General features: G+C 48.2%; 1 protein-coding gene across 7 annotated transcripts in view; it reads left to right on the top strand.

Moving 5' to 3' along the window:
- Positions 1–17,454, top strand: part of LOC135917094 (uncharacterized) — a 146,381-nt gene that overhangs the window by 61,247 nt on the left and 67,680 nt on the right. For all 7 annotated transcript variants that reach the window (XR_010569177.2, XM_065450586.2, XM_070529237.1 and 4 more), the window contains 2 exons: positions 11,374–11,430; positions 12,273–12,409. Coding sequence is in view for 6 of the 7 variants with exons in the window: in XM_065450586.2 (XP_065306658.1) it covers positions 11,374–11,430; positions 12,273–12,409 (194 nt within the window). In the remaining variant the exon portion in view is untranslated. The remainder of the gene's footprint in view (positions 1–11,373; positions 11,431–12,272; positions 12,410–17,454) is intronic.

Here is a 17,454-nt window from a genome sequence, read left to right as displayed (position 1 = left end):
TTCCGGCGCTCCGCCTCCCTGAGGCTGTCGAACAACTATGTACAAATATTTACAAACGGGTCACTCTGCGGTCCCTTCGGCGCTCTTTGGGCCGTTTTAAAAAAATACAAAAAGACGATTCCGACAACCTGTAGTGGGGGTGGCGGGTTTCGTTTCCCCGGTTGGCTTACCACCCTGGCTGTCCTCCTCGTCATCTCCGCGGGGTTGCGGGGGAGCGTCCCCTTCTGCGCGCGCGACGGTGGGATGTCCGGGGCGCTCGCCTCTTCGCGGAGCGGACCTGTTTTGTGGCCGTTGTCTCCGCTCGGCTATTGCGCTGCCAGTTATGCCCCTCAATCGATGGCGCAGAAGGCACCACCACTAACCGGTCTGCCTAAATGGAGACCTTTGGTGACACAGGGCATAATAATAGTGTGTCAGCTATCACGGTTTGAATTTTTGCGAGGAAAGGCGCGCAGCAACTGACAACTGCCGGGCAGGCCACTGAGCCGCGCCAACAATAGCAAAAGCGCGTATATTTGCAGAATTAGCCGGCGTTAGTGGCACTGTCCCCAAGCAGTCCGCGCAATTAGCAGCCGCCGGAATGGTAATGATGCTAGAGACCCACGAAAATCCGTCGGACTCACCGAATCGTTGAGCAGATGGAAGGACGGAAAAGTCAGCCCTCCTGGTACGAATCGGCGAGACCTCCGGCCCCGCATGGTCTCCACAATCGATGACGACTGCAGCATCTTGGCGGCCACTTGACTCCTTTCCTCGTCCGCGCTTCGCAGCGAGGAACTTCGAAGCGGTGGTCCAATACGCTTACCACGCTACCTTTACTGAGGCAAGGTATGACAGAAGGAGTGAGAGGAAAATAGACGAATTCGGCACACGGATGAGAGACATGGCTTGGTTGACAAAGTGCGTTCGCAACGCAGCCCCCGCAACGCAGCAGCCCGGACACTCGGCGGCCAGAGGCTGATTAGGCCCCTGGCCCCACGTTGGGCGCCAATTTGTGGTTTTCTCGCGTGACGCTCACGGAACGCACGTTCTGAATCCGCGCGCGCCGGACGACTACCGCAGGTTCGAGCACTCTGAGCCGCCACGCGTGCAGGGCACCGCACGCCCGCGCCTGCTCCGGCCCGCTCCGTGTGCCGACGCGCAGCTGCACGCGTACGCGCAGCTGCACGCGTACGCGCCCCGCCGACCTTAGCTTAGGGGAAGGCGAGACCGCGCGCGCAGCAAGGGAGACCCTAGGCAAAGCTCTCGAGAAGCCAGAAAGTACATTTATTAACCTGGGAGTCCATACAAACACACGTTTTTACGTCATGTCCGAATATGAGTCTAATTACACAAAACATGGCCGAATGGTTGCTGGTGGCCGCTAATGGCGCACCGTGACAGAGAGAGAACAAAGAAACGAGGAACAAAGAACCCCAGCAGTAAGAAGTTGCCTATCCTTCGGTCAGCGCCTACCATCCTGCGCCCCACAGCAGAGAAAAGGGAAATAGAGAGAAACGACAGGCGAACAGACGGGGGCACGATCGGCAGACGCTGCCTCAGGACATCGAGACGACGGAAGAGTGCGCGCGCGCCCGTCGAGGCCGGGACCACGACTAGCCGAAGTAACCATCGGCCGGCGGCGGACAAAGGGGGCCGCCGCCGGCAGAGAGGAACACGTACACACCTTCGGACGCCCCGATGTGGTCTCCCCAGGCGCCCGTCTTGCGCGCGCTTACCCGGAGTGCACGCAAGCAGGGCCCGAGTCCCGCCAAAATGTCGGCCAATGGCGAAAGCCTGTTGACCTTCCTGTGGGCGGGATGACAGCAGAGTGACAGTGTTTTATGACCCGCTGCCACCCTGTCCAGGCAAGGAGGAGAGGGACACGGAGCCCCCGGCAACACAACGCAATGGCTCCACACAACCACTGCAAGAGCCCAGTAAACTCCGTGAGAGCCGGAAACCCCACAAGGCTTGTATTGCGAAGGTAAAAACGGTAGAGGTAGTATGGGAAATGGCCAGTAAAGAGGTGTCCGAGAGGCCGATAGGGAGGGAACCAGCTCGGGCTTTCATGGACACTTCGTATCCATTGATATAAACTGGTACCCTTCCCTTCATGCTGCCAATAATGGTGCCATTGGTTATGTGAAATTTTGTAGAGGCGCGTTTGAAATGATTTAAGAGATAAAAGGCTTTCCCAGAGCATGTCAATAGTTCCCGTAGACGAAGCAGAGCAGAGGTAGTTCCGTGTCGATGAACTCGGTGCCTACCAAGCCCCTGTGTCCCGGGCCATGTGGCGCCCTTTGAGCGCCTGGGAGTGGAGCACCTGCTTGATCAGTCGAGCTCCTACGTTTGTGACGTGAAGGCTTGAGAGGGTGACCTGCAGCGAGAGGCAATATGTGTAAATATGTAGTAAGACCGTATTGTGCAAGGTGTTAACATACACGAGTACTTCAGTGAACATGGTTACCTCAGCACTATATGCGCTGGTTGCTTTCATCACCCGAAACTTTAGTAGGCTAGTCAAGTGACCAAATTGGTCGAACACGACAAATGCTGCACCCGCTGTGGTGCTAGTAAAGGCACTGTCCGTTCATAAATGATACACAGGAGTGCGAGATATCTGGCTGGCCTGAGTAGGAGTCAGTGGGCTTCTTTGATTTTCCACTTCTGGCTACCCGCGGGCTGCCAGAGCCAGCCAGAGAGTCTTCGTTTTTCTTGGGTTGCTCCGCCCACCATGCTATGCACTTCCGCCGGGCATTCGTTTGGCTTGCGCTGGACGGTTCTGGCTACCCGTGGGCTGCCAGAACCCGCCAGGACGATTTTGGTCTGGCTGCTCTCTGGAATTTCTCTGGCTAGCAGACGACTAAAAGAGGCGATGGGCGTTCGCCGCCATCTTTGCGGGGACTTCACGGATTGCAATGCGGGCGCTTGAAGACTTAGTTATACCTCGCTCACCTAACTGTCTACGGTCATCTTCGGATTTCCTTATTTCTAGCGTTATCTTTTTTAGGTGCCTACTCTCCGTTCCGCATTACGAAGCGGTGTGATACGAGCAGTGGTGAACCGTTTGAAGCTTTTGTGTGTGTATGTGTGTGTCCCCTGAAGGCTTCTTCGCAACGGTGATCAGCGCGCTGCACACTCATGCGTGCATGTTATCTGCATCGTGTTCCACGCAAGTTGTAGACGCTCATTCACACATTGCAGTACATTTTGGGTTCGTAACATAACAGAACTTCCTCCAAGGGTGGTCCAGAAACGGGTCACAAGGGAAATCTATTAGGCTTAGATGGAATGTGTCCTGGCCATAGCGCGTCACTTGACAAAAGTTGGAACAGTGAGAAACGCTGCCAATCTGTCTAGCTCCACTGTGAGCAGAGGGCAGTTGGCCAGTGCATGAAGTGCTGATGTTTTAGTGGTATGAGGGAAGAAGACGAAGAAGTGGCTCTTGTGTGGAACCCCGTTTTCTACTGCTCTCATTTTGTGAGTATTTTTGCGTGTTTTCGGGAGGCGCCGCTTCCGAGACCTTCGGCGATGGAAGCGAAGTCAGCTAGGCGTCCGGAGGAGACCGACGTCACAGCGTCGAGCGCTCCGAGGAAGCGCAATCACCTAATGAGCGACACGGGCAGCGAGGACACCTTGATGTACTACTCTGCTTCAGAAGAAGATCTGTCGGATGACGGCGACTATTTGACCGTTGTGAGGAAAAAAGGAAAGAGGAGAATCGTTACTGCCTCCTCGTCTTCAACAAGGACGACGGCGGCAGCAAAGGCCCATGACGTGGCTCATACCATCCTCCTCTTACCCGAGACGCCGACCGACAACCTGAATCGGCTAAACAGGCAAGCCGTATCTGTAACACTAGAGGCTCTTGTTCCAAATGAGATCACGGTTATGAGAATTAACACCCGTAAGAACATTCTCGCGGTTGACGTAAAGAACAGAGCAGCATTGGATATCTTGAGTACAGTGAAAATGGTGGGCAAGATAAATGTTCGCACCATAATACCACAGGACAGCAATACTATATCAGGTGTGATTTATGATGTCGATGAGTCAATCGACGACAACGATCTGCCTATTTTGGTCAAGCCCGCCACAGCAGATGTACCTATTATTGAAATCCATCGCCTAGGAGATTCACGCTGTGTGAGGATAACTTTCAAGGGAGGTAGCTTGCCGTCCCACGTGAAAGTTGGATTTTTTCGTCATCCAGTGCGACCGTTCGTTCCAAGACCACTTCAATGTCGCAATTGTTTGAAGATCGGGCATGTCAGCGGCATATGCAAAAATGCAACCGTGTGCACAAGATGCTCTGAGCAGCACAGCGCAGATGCTTGCCGTGCGACTCACTTCAAATGTGCCAATTGCTCCGGTCCCCATGAAGCGTCGTCGAAAGACTGCCCGAGACACAAGACAGAGCGGAAAGTCCTAAAACAAATGGTGAGAGACAACTCAACTCACAGAGAGGCCGCCGCCAAAGTACGACGGCGTAGTGTCCGCTGTCACCGTAGATGATCCTCGTCTAGAAATACTGATACCGTCGCAAGACAGACGATACTTCCTGAGGCTGGTGCTCCCAAGGCGCTCACCCACACTAACAACACGGTGTCTGATGACGCAGCGAATACCTCTACTGCAAACGACTGGCCTGCACTTCCGACATTAAGTCCTCCAGCCCAACAAAGGTCGACGGTGGACTACCGGCGAACCAATGAGGGCTCAGATCACGTGCGCGGTCAAGACAAACAAGTAATCGCCTTAATAAAATCTCTAATGAAAGTCATTCGCGTGTTGATAAACGACATGCAGACGCCATCTGCTCGAGGTGCACTACAAGTGCTGGACGGCCTGGATCCGGTTCTTGCGAGCCTCGAGTAGCAAGCACAATGGCTCTACCACATCAGCCGATCTTCAGACAAGTTAAGGAAGCATCTATTATGCTTCCTTAACTCCCGCAGTGATTTAAAATCCCGCAGTGATTTTCGCCATTATGTTTTCACCAATCGATTCCCCATTGTTGTCATCTGTGAACCGAAGCTACAGAAACCCGTCCGGATCTCAGGCTACGAACCTCATGTGTCATCGACTTGTACTGACATTAGCAAAGTGACCATCTACATACGGTGTAAACTGACTTATGTTGTTCATCCAGTGCGGCCACATGACACTAATCAATATGTGTGTTTGACCGTGAAAAAACAAAAACTTGCGTTTACTTTAGTGGGCGCTTACCTTTCTCCATCAAGTCGTTTCGATAGGCAGTGACTGAGTGACATTATAGATACGACACCTGGTCCATGGATTGTTGTTGGGGACTTCAACGCGCATCATTCACTTTGGGGAAGCAACAAGATCAATTCCAAAGGAAGAAACCTCGTGTCCTTTGCTTGCGACCATGAACTTTGTTGTCTAAATGATGGCAGTCCCACGTTTCTGCGCGGACGGACATACAGTAGTTGTTTAGACTTAGCATTTGTTTCGCGGTGCCTCACTCGCTGCCTCCATTGGTTCGCAGATATAGAAACCCACGGAAGCGACCACATTCCTACCTACCTGAAGATAAAAGGCCTCACCAAATCCGTTCCATCGGATTTTATACAAACAATAAATTGGCCCGTGTTTAAATCACTTATGGAAGACGCACGCCACGAAGGCATTTCGTCCACACTAGAATTTGAGATCGCCAAGGCTATGCAGGATGCTATGCGCTCATATCGGCCATTAGAGAAATACACAGATTTTGATTCGGAAATACAGAGCCTCCGTGGAATCCGCCGGCGAGCGGAGCGACGGTACAGACGGACTAAATCATTATACGACCTTAGAGAGGCCAGACGCATTCAAAAGAAAATTCAGCGTCGCCTTGCTGCACTGCAAAATCAACGCTGGAAATCGTTTTGTGAGTCTCTCGACCCGCGTAAACCTCTGTCGGTTGTCTGGAGAACAATCCGTGGACTTCGATCAGCTCCTCAACAGCGTCGTCCATTTAAGTCTTTAGCCCTACATCAAGGACGCCGAGAAGTCGAGGTAGCCGAAGATTACTGCGCAAGGATCGCGGGTTCGGCGCTCACGCATTCACCTTGCGCACCTATTCCCATTGTGCCCCCTTGCTCCCGAGATCCTCGTATGGACGCTGCTTTCTCCATCGAAGAACTGGAGGCCGCACTTGCTGGGTGCAGGCGATCTTCGTCACCAGGACACGATGGCATCACATACTCTGCGCTTGCAAACCTTGGTCAGGAGGCCAGAGATGCCCTTCTTGGCCTATACAACGCATCATGGCGTGACGGCCTGGTCCCTACAATGTGGAAATCCAGTCGGCTTGTTCCTCTCCTCAAGGCTGGCAAATCCCCGTTGGAATTGTCATCTTACCGTCCAATAGCGCTGGCCAGCTGTGTCGGCAAGGTAATGGAGAGAATGATCCTTACACGATTAGAATGGTACCTGGAATTTTACAACGTCTATCCAGAGGTAATGGCTGGTTTTCGACGTGGCCGCTCGTCAATAGATAGCGTTATCGACCTGGTAACATACGTACAAGACCAAAAACATCTGAAACGCATCACTGCGGCCCTATTCCTTGATGTTAAAGGTGCGTACGACAATGTAGATCATCATGCAATTCTGGACGCCTTAGAAGCTGTAGGGATTGATGGACGCACCTTTTGCTGGATATGCAACTATTTCAATGGAAGATCTTTCTTTATTTTGACTGAAAATGGACCAACGCCGTCTAGCTATACCAGTCGTGGTGTACCGCAAGGCGGAGTACTCAGCCCTACCCTTTTCAACCTGGTGCTCGTTGGTCTCGCTGATTCGTTACCGCGAACCGTACAACTCTCCGTATATGCAGACGACATTTGCATATGGGCTTCAGGCGTGACACGTGTACAAGTTCGCGCACGACTTCAGAAAGCATCAACGGTTGTGTCAAGATACCTAAGAAGACAAGGCCTGGAGCTTTCCGCTGAGAAATGTGCACTCGTTGCTTTTACTCGCAAATCGATGGCCCCGTATGCCTTGCGGATTAATGACCAAATTATACAATATAGACGAACGCACCGATTTCTTGGCGTCATCATTGATAGAGACTTGTCTTGGAGCCCTCACATCTCGTACATGGCAAAGCGTTTGGCCGCCATTGTGGACCTTCTTGCGTTTCTCGGCGGCAAGTCCTGGGGCGCAACAGTACCATCAATGTTGCAACTATATAAAGCACTGTTCTTGGGCTTCCTGCGGTACAGCTTACCTGTAATAGGAAATACTTGCACCACGAATATTCGCAAACTACAGAGCGTGCAAGCCCAAGCACTCAGGACTTGTCTCGGTCTTCCCAAAACTACGTCATCGATTGCGACAGTGGCCATAGCCAGAGACGCTCCTTTGACAGTATATATTGATACAGATGTCCTGAGAGCGCACATCCGACACCTGACTCGGATTCCCTCACACCATCTTGCTTGCTTGCCAGCAAAGAGGCCACTTTCAACTTTTGCTAAAACTATTGTAAGACATCAATCATACTTGCCATCAGAATTTACGCCCGCTACACGATTGTCAGATCCATTGTGGTGTCTGCACTGGCCGCAAGTTGAACTGACAATTCCAGGAATCAGAAAGAAAGCTGGAGCGCCATTGCAAGCTTTGAAACAAGCAACTTTGGAGCACATTCACAACGTGCACAGATTCCGCCAACATGTATACACAGATGGTTCAGTAAAACTCAACAGCTCTGCTGCTGCAGTCATATTCCCGGCACAATCTGAGGAAATCAAATTAAGAACTTCATGTGTGACCACATCGACGGGTGCAGAACTCGCGGCGCTCCGTGCTGCACTTGATTTCATTAAGCAGAAGCCACCGCAACAATGGACAGTCTTTAGTGACTCCAAGGCAGCCCTTCAGTGCATACGAAGCCCAATGCGCCACAGACCCAATGAACAACTGGCCTCAGAAATTCGGCACATATATCACCAAAGCTTTGACAAAGGACGCAACATAATCTTTCAGTGGCTTCCAGGACATTGTAACATCAGCGGGAATGACCACGCCGACGAAGCTGCCCGATCTGCACATGAATGTGGTCAACGAGTCTTCATTCCGCTTTCGCGAACAGACGCTGCGGCTGAGCTGCGATTGATGTCCCGTGAGTGTACTTTGCCCCTGTGGGACTCGAATGTTTTCACAATGTGTCGGTTGCGTTCGTTGTCTCGGGACATACGGATGCACCTCCCGCCTGGATTACCCCGACGTGAACAGACTATGCTCTACCGTCTGTGGCTAGGCGTTGCCTTTACGAACGCCTATGCTTTCCTCATAGGAATGGCCAACAGCCTCACGTGCGACACATGTAACATCGACGAGACGCTCCCACACATTATCTGTGTCTGCCCGCGATACAGTGCTGAGCGACAAGTGATGTGCAGAGTGCTGGACCAGTTGGACAATCGTCCACTTTCAGAACTAAAAGCTTTAGGCCAATGCTCCGAACGAACATCCGCGTTGAAGGCCTTACTCGCGCTAGTAAGGTTCTTGCGGTCCAAGGGGCTTCACGACAGACTCTAAGAATGCCGCCCCCTACCGCTCTGTAGTGTACGCGCTTTGTTCGTGCTTGTCTCCCTTTCTTTCTATCTCCCCCTTCTACTCTGTTTCTCTTTTTATCCCTCTTAACCCTTCCCCCTGCGCAGGGTAGCCAACCGGAACTACCTCTGGTTAACCTCCCTGCCTTTCTCTGCATTATTTTCTCTCTCTCTCTTAGTGGTATGATGTGCGCCTGTCAGTGCAACAAGGATGGATCATTGCAGAGACAGTACATGGGTGGTGAGATGCGTCATGGGGAAAGGGGGCCACCAAATGGGGACACATATAGAATTGCTAGCAGCTTGACTTGTTTGTATAAATGACAGATAATTGCAGGATTAAGCATGTAATGCAGTCAAATGAAATTTTGTATGATTGTGTAACCAACGCCTTGGCTTTAGTCTTCATGTAATCAACATGAGCATGAAAATTGAGTTTGTCTTCCAAGACCACGCCAAGTAGTTTAATATGGTTTTCGTGTTTTAGAAAGGTGCCGTCCCACCTAATCGACAGGTGCCGCTCTGAAGTACCACTGTGGCCATTGTTGAAGAGGACAGAAAAAAAAAATACTTTGGATAACTATTTTGAACCCCCCCCTCTATGCCTCGCAACTTTAGGTGCCTCGCGTGCGACAGAAGGTGGCGTGCTTCTTCCCAGCTTTCCTCCCTTTCGCACGGGCAAGATTGAGTTGCGATCATTGGCTCCCCTTGCACGCTTTCACTTGCACATACAACGTAGGGCGCGCAACTGGACGACCCTTGGACTTTATAAGAAACATCACGGCAAAGGCAGAAATATGCCTGGAGTGTCCGTATACATAATTGTTATCACAATAAAAAAAAAGAAAGGTGTTCACTAGAACTTGGTAAATATTGTAATCAGACATTGCGAGTTACTGTTATTGCTTGAAGATTTTCCTAGGGCAGGCCAAAAATGGGCGTTTTCGATGGGAAATGATGTTCAATGCATTTGCTGTCCCCCTAAGCTCTGCCGAGACAGACGCTGCCACTAATGGGCTCGCTATTGGGGCCACCACAGGGGTCAGGCACATGCATGCTGACTGGTCAAGGTTGAATTATCTGGTGAAGGCCAATTTCAGGATTGAAATAACGAAAGTTTGGACCCATAAAAATGCATGGGCACCGGCCATAACCTTCATAACCTTCGGGTTATAGCCTTTGGCCATAACCTGTGATCAAATTAATCGAAAAATCAAATTAACTAGAGTTGAAATAATGCAAGTCTATCCTATTAGTATACGTCACAGGACATGAAGTCTCATACTTATATGTTTCAATATATGACAGTAATTGTTCCATAGAAGGCATTGGAGACCAAAAACAACTGCACTGCAAATGACGCAGAGTGAGACTCCTGGAACCACACTTTGTGTAGCTTCTGCAGCGTTGCTTGCCAAGTATTAAACTGAGTATTTTAGTAGCCATGACAGAAGCAAAGAAATGTCCTAAAGCAATGGTGCAAGAGGGTGGACCCCTTCCTCGTGCCCAAGTTCTTTCCACTTGCCTCAACTAGTATCCACAAGCGCCATTACCCTTTCATCTCGCATGTTAGAGCCACTGCCTCGTAACTACTGCCTCCAATGCTTTTTTTTTTTATTGCAGAGTTTGTTTGTCTCGTGAAATATCTTGTAGACTTGCATCACACAGAAGCTACGTCATCGCCCTGCATGGTTCAACACAGGACAGCACCCATATATAGAGTCAACGTTTATCTACAGTACTAGCCTTAGGTTTACCAGCGGCTGGCTCTGTTCTCTATGAAATCATGCCACAAAACAACAAATACTGCTTAAATATCCTCACTGAAACGCATATATAAGCCTTCAAGTGCATCCTCCTTTAATAAGTTGAATTCATTCCTTTGCATCTTTATGCTGTTTTAAAGCAAATAGCTTTCCTGGTTTCCTTAATTGTTTTCGTACTTCAATGGGTGCATTCGTCATCGAACACCAACTCTTGAGACACACAACGGTTAAGATGCTGTGGTCAGTGGTGATGCTACGAGACATTTCTCCGTCACTAAATATTTTTTTGCCTTCTTGTCCTTGCGCTCAAAATGTGCTGTTCTTCCATGGGTAATACATATTTCGATGCCATGCATTTGCAAACCTATTCTTCACTACTTTCACTGTTTCTATGGCACTCAGTGGCCGCAGCTTCTGCGGTAAACTATTTTGGTTCAGAAATCTGTTCCCCCCCTTTTTTTCTGCCTTGTTGCATTGTGCTTTTCAGAAGCTGTCCTGTGCACATCAAATTTCATGAAAATCCCTACGCAGTTTCCGCTTCTGGCGAGTGAACATCCGCATGAAGTTGAAGCAACATTACATGCGACGTCACATTGCTTGCAGCTGGAATGCCTCCTTCAAGGAGGAGAGCTGACAGGCTCTTGCTTAAATTTTCAGCTGTTTCACAGCTTACTTTTGCGTCCACTCGAACATCAACATATGCAGTTATCAGATATGCTGGAGTAGTAAACCTGAAGTGTTTCCCACTGATATTAGCAAGTAATGAATGTACACTTACACCAAATATTATAAGGGAAGTATCTTTGTGTTGGATACGGTGTCATTACAAGGAAGTTTGACTGTAATAGTTTACAGCCACTGTTGTCGCTGCGTGATCTGTGCACTGTGATTGTCTCTTTGCAATATCCAAACCTGATAAAGGACCTCCTAAAGCATTGGTAGCTGAGTTTGCATTTAAAGGGTTCATGAAAAGCACACATTTTGTTGTTACCATGCAAGTTCGCCTGTATTGCATAATCTCAAAATTTTCTTTTTTTCTCATCCAGGTGATTGAAAGCAGTCTCAGGGATGGAACAGATGGGGCCGTCGCCATTGGCCAGTTGGTGAGCGATCTTATTCTTTTCCCTCAGAATGCAAAAAGTATAAGTGCGGCTTTGCCAATGTGATGCTACACATTTTTTCTTTTAACTGGTGTAAAATATATGAACAGATGCTTTGTCGTCGTATAATGATGGTTACTCCTTATTAGTATGAAAGGTTAGATCAGATGGGAAGAAAAAATTGTTGAGTATGTGTGCAGCTGCTTCATAAACAGATTAAAACCATATTTCACTGCGCTGTAAAGGCATCTACAAAATAAATTTAATGTCAAGTGTGTGTCAGTACCAGAGCATACCTGCCAACTCTCCCAAATTTTACGTAATGTTTGTGAATTTAGGCTCGTTTTACAATCTTACGAATGCTGCATGAAGTCTTAAGAAAAATAATTTGTTCACAAAACTTTTCGCTTGCTGGTCTCCGCACCTTCCATTGGGAGTCTTCTGATGGCGAAAGAACCAGAGTGGCACTTGGTTCAAGTGACATTATATATAGACACTTTCCTGAATCAGACGAAATCGGCAACAGGGATGTTGCTAAAAGCGTCAGTTACTTGTAGATATGTTGCTTGTCAGTCTTTGCTGTTCAAACTTTGTGGCATCTATAGGTAAATCATTGTTAATAAAACGCATATATTCCACAAGAAGCATTTTCTCAGGGCAGACTTACCAATGTTACCATTACATTACCAATGTTAATGGCAATGTGGTATAATATTGGTGTTACGAATGTCATGTTCATGGCTTCTTTAAATTGGGTTCACAAGTTGGCAGGCATGTGAAAGCAGCCCTAAATTTTGCTCGAGTAGCCCTAATACACTTAGTAATCTGTTTGCTTTTTTGTGCAGAACTTAGTAGACCTTGCGGGGTCAGAGCGCACAGAGCAGTGTGGGGACTCAGGAGAACGTTTTCGAGAGAGCACCCGCATCAACGTCTCTCTCACATTCCTCACGCAAGTCATTTCCAAGCTCAGCCGAGGAGAAAGGTAACCTCAGAATTCATTGCATAATTTGTGTGCGACTTCAGTCTTCAGTGTGCAGTAATTTCACACCACTAAGTTGTGAAACATATGTTAATGCATCAGTATTCTTAGGGTACTTCACATATTTTCTGGGGGTCCATCCTATCTCTCTGTTGGTCTGTTCTTCCATCCGTGGATGGATGGATGGATGGATGGATGGATGGATGGATGGATGGATGGATGGATGGATGGATGAATGGACGGACGGGTGGGTGGGTGGGTGGGTGCTGTTGCCATATGCCATTTTCAATACTGCCATTTTCTGTGAGAGCAGCAGCAGTCTTTTTACTGTAGAAATTTTAAAATTGTGGCATCCCTCAGGGTCACAGCAACAAATACTTTTTGTGGAGAAAATATATTTTCCAAGTTTACTTAATGTCATGCAAAAAAAATTATGCCAGAGCCGATCTCTTGATGACTGTCGACAGTTATGCGTTAGTGTTGAGTCAATATAGCGACACAACGTATTACCACCATAGAAACAAGTTATATACGAAGCGTGTACTGTGGCGGAACTCCTCTTTCGCACTTGTCTAAGAACGGTCGATGCCATCTAGTGCCGACGCTGCAAAGCCTGTGCATGGCCTCCGAAATGCAACGCGCACCGGTGCGTGGGAACACTGAGAAGCGTGTCATGTGGCAACTGGACTTCTCTCTCACGCTTCTGTCTGGTCATGCTGCGCCACCGACAAGTCCACCCGCGGCCTCAGAGACGAGAAGCGTGGTGCTCCGGTGCCTTCGCTACACTGAAAATTGTTCCCTCGCTTGCCGCACACTCAGTGGCGCATACTCAGTGACCCAAGTTGGCAAGAGGTTCATTGAAGAGCAGCACTCATGGTGCAGATAGCTAAAGTGTTGGGGTGAAAGGCATTCATTTAAAAGTGGCGCATTTGTGATGCAGCCTGCTTCTTATGCATCAGCTTGCTGTCCCTGAGAAACCCTTGTGACCTTGGTTCGATAGCATTCAGCATTGGAGGAATCCTTTTCAGAATTTAAGGAATCCTTTTCATCATACACAGTGGTGGAGAGGCTAGGTCTTTCTGTCTTGGCGTGGGAGCGGCCCACTACGTGCAAGTGCACATTCTAATGGACCTCAATAAAGCTTTTCCATCCATCCAGGCATAGCAGAACAGCACATCCCCAGTGTCACGTACCTAGTTACCCAAGTTGGTGTCAAAGAGGTTCATTGAATGACAGCATACACTTAGTGGAATATACCCTGTGACCAATGCTGGCATCAAATACCGTATAAACCTGCGTATAATACGAACCCACATATAGCATGATGTGAAATTTTTGGGACGCGAAATGGAAAAAAAGTTTTTATCCGTATATAATACGTGCTAGGAAGACTTGAAGAAAACATTAAATTGCACTCCGCACTTCAATCGCTGTCTTCCTCAGCTGCCCTCTCTTTAGATAGTTCCTTGTCGGACATATCTTCCCAGAGGTACTCATCCTCTGTGCCATCGAGTGCGTTCGAGATGCTGCACTTCTTGAATGCGCGACGCACAAGGTCCTCTGGTATGCTGGCCCATGCGTCCACAATCCACTTGCATAGTGTGGCTGGCGAAGCCCGCTTCAGCCGTCTGGTCGGTGTTACTGCAGGCTCACTTGAGCGCATCCAGTCTGCGTAACACCACTTGACTGCGTCCTTGAACAGCTTTTTCACGCCAACATCTTAAGGCTGCAGCTGAGATGTCATCCAACCCAGGATAACAACGAGTTCACTGCCGAATTCGCGCAACAGCCTCTTCACTGAGTCGGCCAAATGGCAATGAAATGTGTCCAGCATGAGAATGGACTGGAATGACAACAGTGCGCTTGGCCGCCTATACCAGACAGGCTTTATCCAGTTGAGCACAAGATTTTCATTCATCTAGCCTTTTTCACGGCATCTCACGACCACATTTTTTGGCAGCTTCTCACCTTTAGGCACTGTCTTGCTCTTGAAGACAACATAGCGTGGGAGCTTGCGTCCGTCTGCCGTACACGACAACATGACGGTAACTTGTGTTCTGTCATTGCCAGTGGACTGGACATAAACTTGTTTAGAGCCCTTTTTGTGCACGGTGAGGGGCGATGACATGTCCAGATAAACTGGCGTTTGGTCAGCATTGCCGATTTGCCCTAGCTAAAAGCTCTTGGACTTGTGCAGCGAAATACGGTGGTGCTGGAAAGCCACAAGCAGCTCTTCGAATGATTCGGGCACCTTTTGCGAAATCGAAGTTCAGCGGCGTAAGGAAAATCCAGCTCAGGACATGTAGCGATAAATCCAGTGCTTGCTCGCTTTGAAGGTGGAGCTCGGTAGCCCTTTTTCTCTTGCAAGCTCCTTAGCTTTTCCCTGCATAAGCTCCACACTCACAGCTAGATGTACGGCTCGCTGTTGGCAAACGAATTCCGTCAGGGCGAGTTAGATTTCCGGGAACGTCGCCCTCTTCGGGCCATGAAAGCTTCTTCGCGTTCCGCTGCACGCAAAAAGGTCTTCCTTCTGTCGACGCCGCCCGCAAATGCTTCCCTCGTTGACGCCAAACTGCCTCCCGGCCGCACTGTTGCCGATGTCCTGTGCGGCTAAAATAACCTTTCGCTTGAAAGCAGCTGAGTACTGTTTTCGTGGTCCGGACAACTTGGCCCTTCAATGCGGAATAAAAAAGATGCACTTCGCGAAGCGTGGTTTGCATGTGTGCTGCCAAGGTGCACACTCAACAATAAAGAAACGATGCTGTAGTCACGCAGCAATAACGAAAACCAGCCTTAGCCACGCAGCAATAACGAAGTTAAGCCATAGCCATGCAGCAATAACGAAACCAAAACTTCTAGCCCAAATTTCTGACTGAAGTTTTTGTTCGGATCCACTTATAGTACGAGGCGAAAATTTGGGACGCTAATAATAGGAAAAAAATACCTCGTATTTTGTGCGGGTTTTTACAGTGGGTTCATTGGAAACCAGCACAGACCGAGTGGCACATATCCAGTGCTCCAAGTCGTCAGAGTTTCTTTGAACAGCGGTACCTACCCAGACCCGCGTCTGCAGTGACCCATGTCGAGGTTTGTTGGAGAGCGGCACTTATGTACACATTGACACATACTCAATGACCCAAGTTGGTCTTATTGTTGGTTTGAAACCCTCAGCACACTAGCTCAATGTGCTACCCATTTGACCTCTGTTTTCCCAGTGAACCACATAGGCAGGAATGCAGTTGGAAACAAAGATGCAAACCTACATAAATACACAGCCCCCATGAAGTGCGTGATGTACCCTAAGGATGCTAGCGCATTGAATCTTGTGTGGGAAAGCTTCAGCAGTTCATTGTATTAACGATAGTGCACTCACTGGATTCTAATGCTCCATTTATTGTACTGAAATGCGTGCCTGGTTTTAATGATGAGAAAAGAGAAAAATGTGACTGCCCTGATCTTAACACATGCCCTTTGACTCGCATGCAAAAATACTTTGTGTGCATGAGCTGTGTACAAGCTTGGCTGGTGTTCACACAAAAATTGCTTGCATGAGCAGAAGCTAGATGGAATTTTTCACGTGGGCCTACACATTTTAGAATCAGCGTTGGCTTTTATACTAGAAAGAAATGCTACATGCGCATACTGAAACTCTCCCTCTGATCAATTTCCTGTGCATACACAGCCACACGCCATTTTGTGAAGTGTGCGCAGCTCACACACACAGTGTTTTCACATTAAAAAGAGTTGCATGCAACGCAGGTCTGATATCAGCTATGGATAAGTGCATGACTTTTTGTTTTTTTTTTTCCTAACACACCAATTTTAGGCACACCTTTCAGACAAAGGAAGTGCAGAATTCGATTGGTTAACATTTGATTGGTAATATTGTTATTAAAAAATGTGAAGGTTGCAGGAAAGTCTCGATTATGTTGCTAAGTATGTGGACATGGCTTCAATAGGACACTACAGTCGAACACACTTCTAATGATACCAGTTTTAACACTATATTGGATGTAACGATCAGCAGCTGATGCACCGCCAACTTTTGTGTGGGTTCTATGGTAAAATAAACCACTTGCTTCATTGCTCCCATGCCGCATTATTGGTTCATCGCATCACCTGTCTCATGCACTCGCCTTCTGTCTACCCTCCATTCGCCCTCTTGCCGATGTCGGAGGGGGGGAAGAGAGACAGAGGGGTGACAAAGGCATGCTGTGCAGCGTGCCCTGCATTTCGCATTCCTTTTCTTTTTGGCACAGACACCCAGTAGCCACATTTACTTGTTATAGTCAAAATGCAGAATGGGAACATTGTAGTAAGCAGTTTATTTTGCCATAGAACACACACAGAAGTTCACAGTGCAGTAGCCGCTCATTGTTGCATCTGAGTAGTGTTAAAACTAGTAATGCTGGATTTCACTGCACTTCCTCCTGTCTGATTAAAATGTTTGAATGTTTGTCCCCTATGCTTTCTTCGTGCAACACGGTTTAACAGTTATCGGTATTTACAATGGAATTTTCTTGGCCCTTAAATATAGTTATAAGTGGGTTCAATCATACTATTGTCGGCCTCTGCAAGTCACTCAATGCCTACCGTAGTATACATAACGTTTCCCAGCACAAAGCGTACTCCAGTATTTATTTCTCAGTGATGACGTGGCTTTTTAGTGAATAAGAATAAAGTTTAACAAAAACAGGAAAGGCCAGTTACAGAACCCTAGTTGAAAGGAAACTTTCACTTAGTTTTTTTTCGTTCGATAAGCTTTGCAAGGAGGTGGGCTACGGAAGGCGTTTTCACTTCTAACAACCTGGTTACAGCAGGAGTTTGGTTGGAATGAATGAAAGAAAATTCGGTACCACGGTCAGTGAACCTTTTAAAGTCGAAACATGTGATACATGTGTGTGGGAAACCTTGTTGTTCACAACCAATAAAACAGGAAAGCACCAGCCGTGATCTTTAGGGACTGTTCTTCCAAATTTAGAAAAATTATGAACCTTGCTAAGCACTAGGCTATGCGCTCGATTCCCGCATCCACATCCCGATAGGAA

Source organism: Dermacentor albipictus, unplaced genomic scaffold (assembly GCF_038994185.2).
Source record: "Dermacentor albipictus isolate Rhodes 1998 colony unplaced genomic scaffold, USDA_Dalb.pri_finalv2 scaffold_19, whole genome shotgun sequence".
Lineage (NCBI taxonomy): Eukaryota > Metazoa > Arthropoda > Arachnida > Ixodida > Ixodidae > Dermacentor > Dermacentor albipictus.
This window is presented reverse-complemented; position numbering and strand designations above follow the sequence as displayed.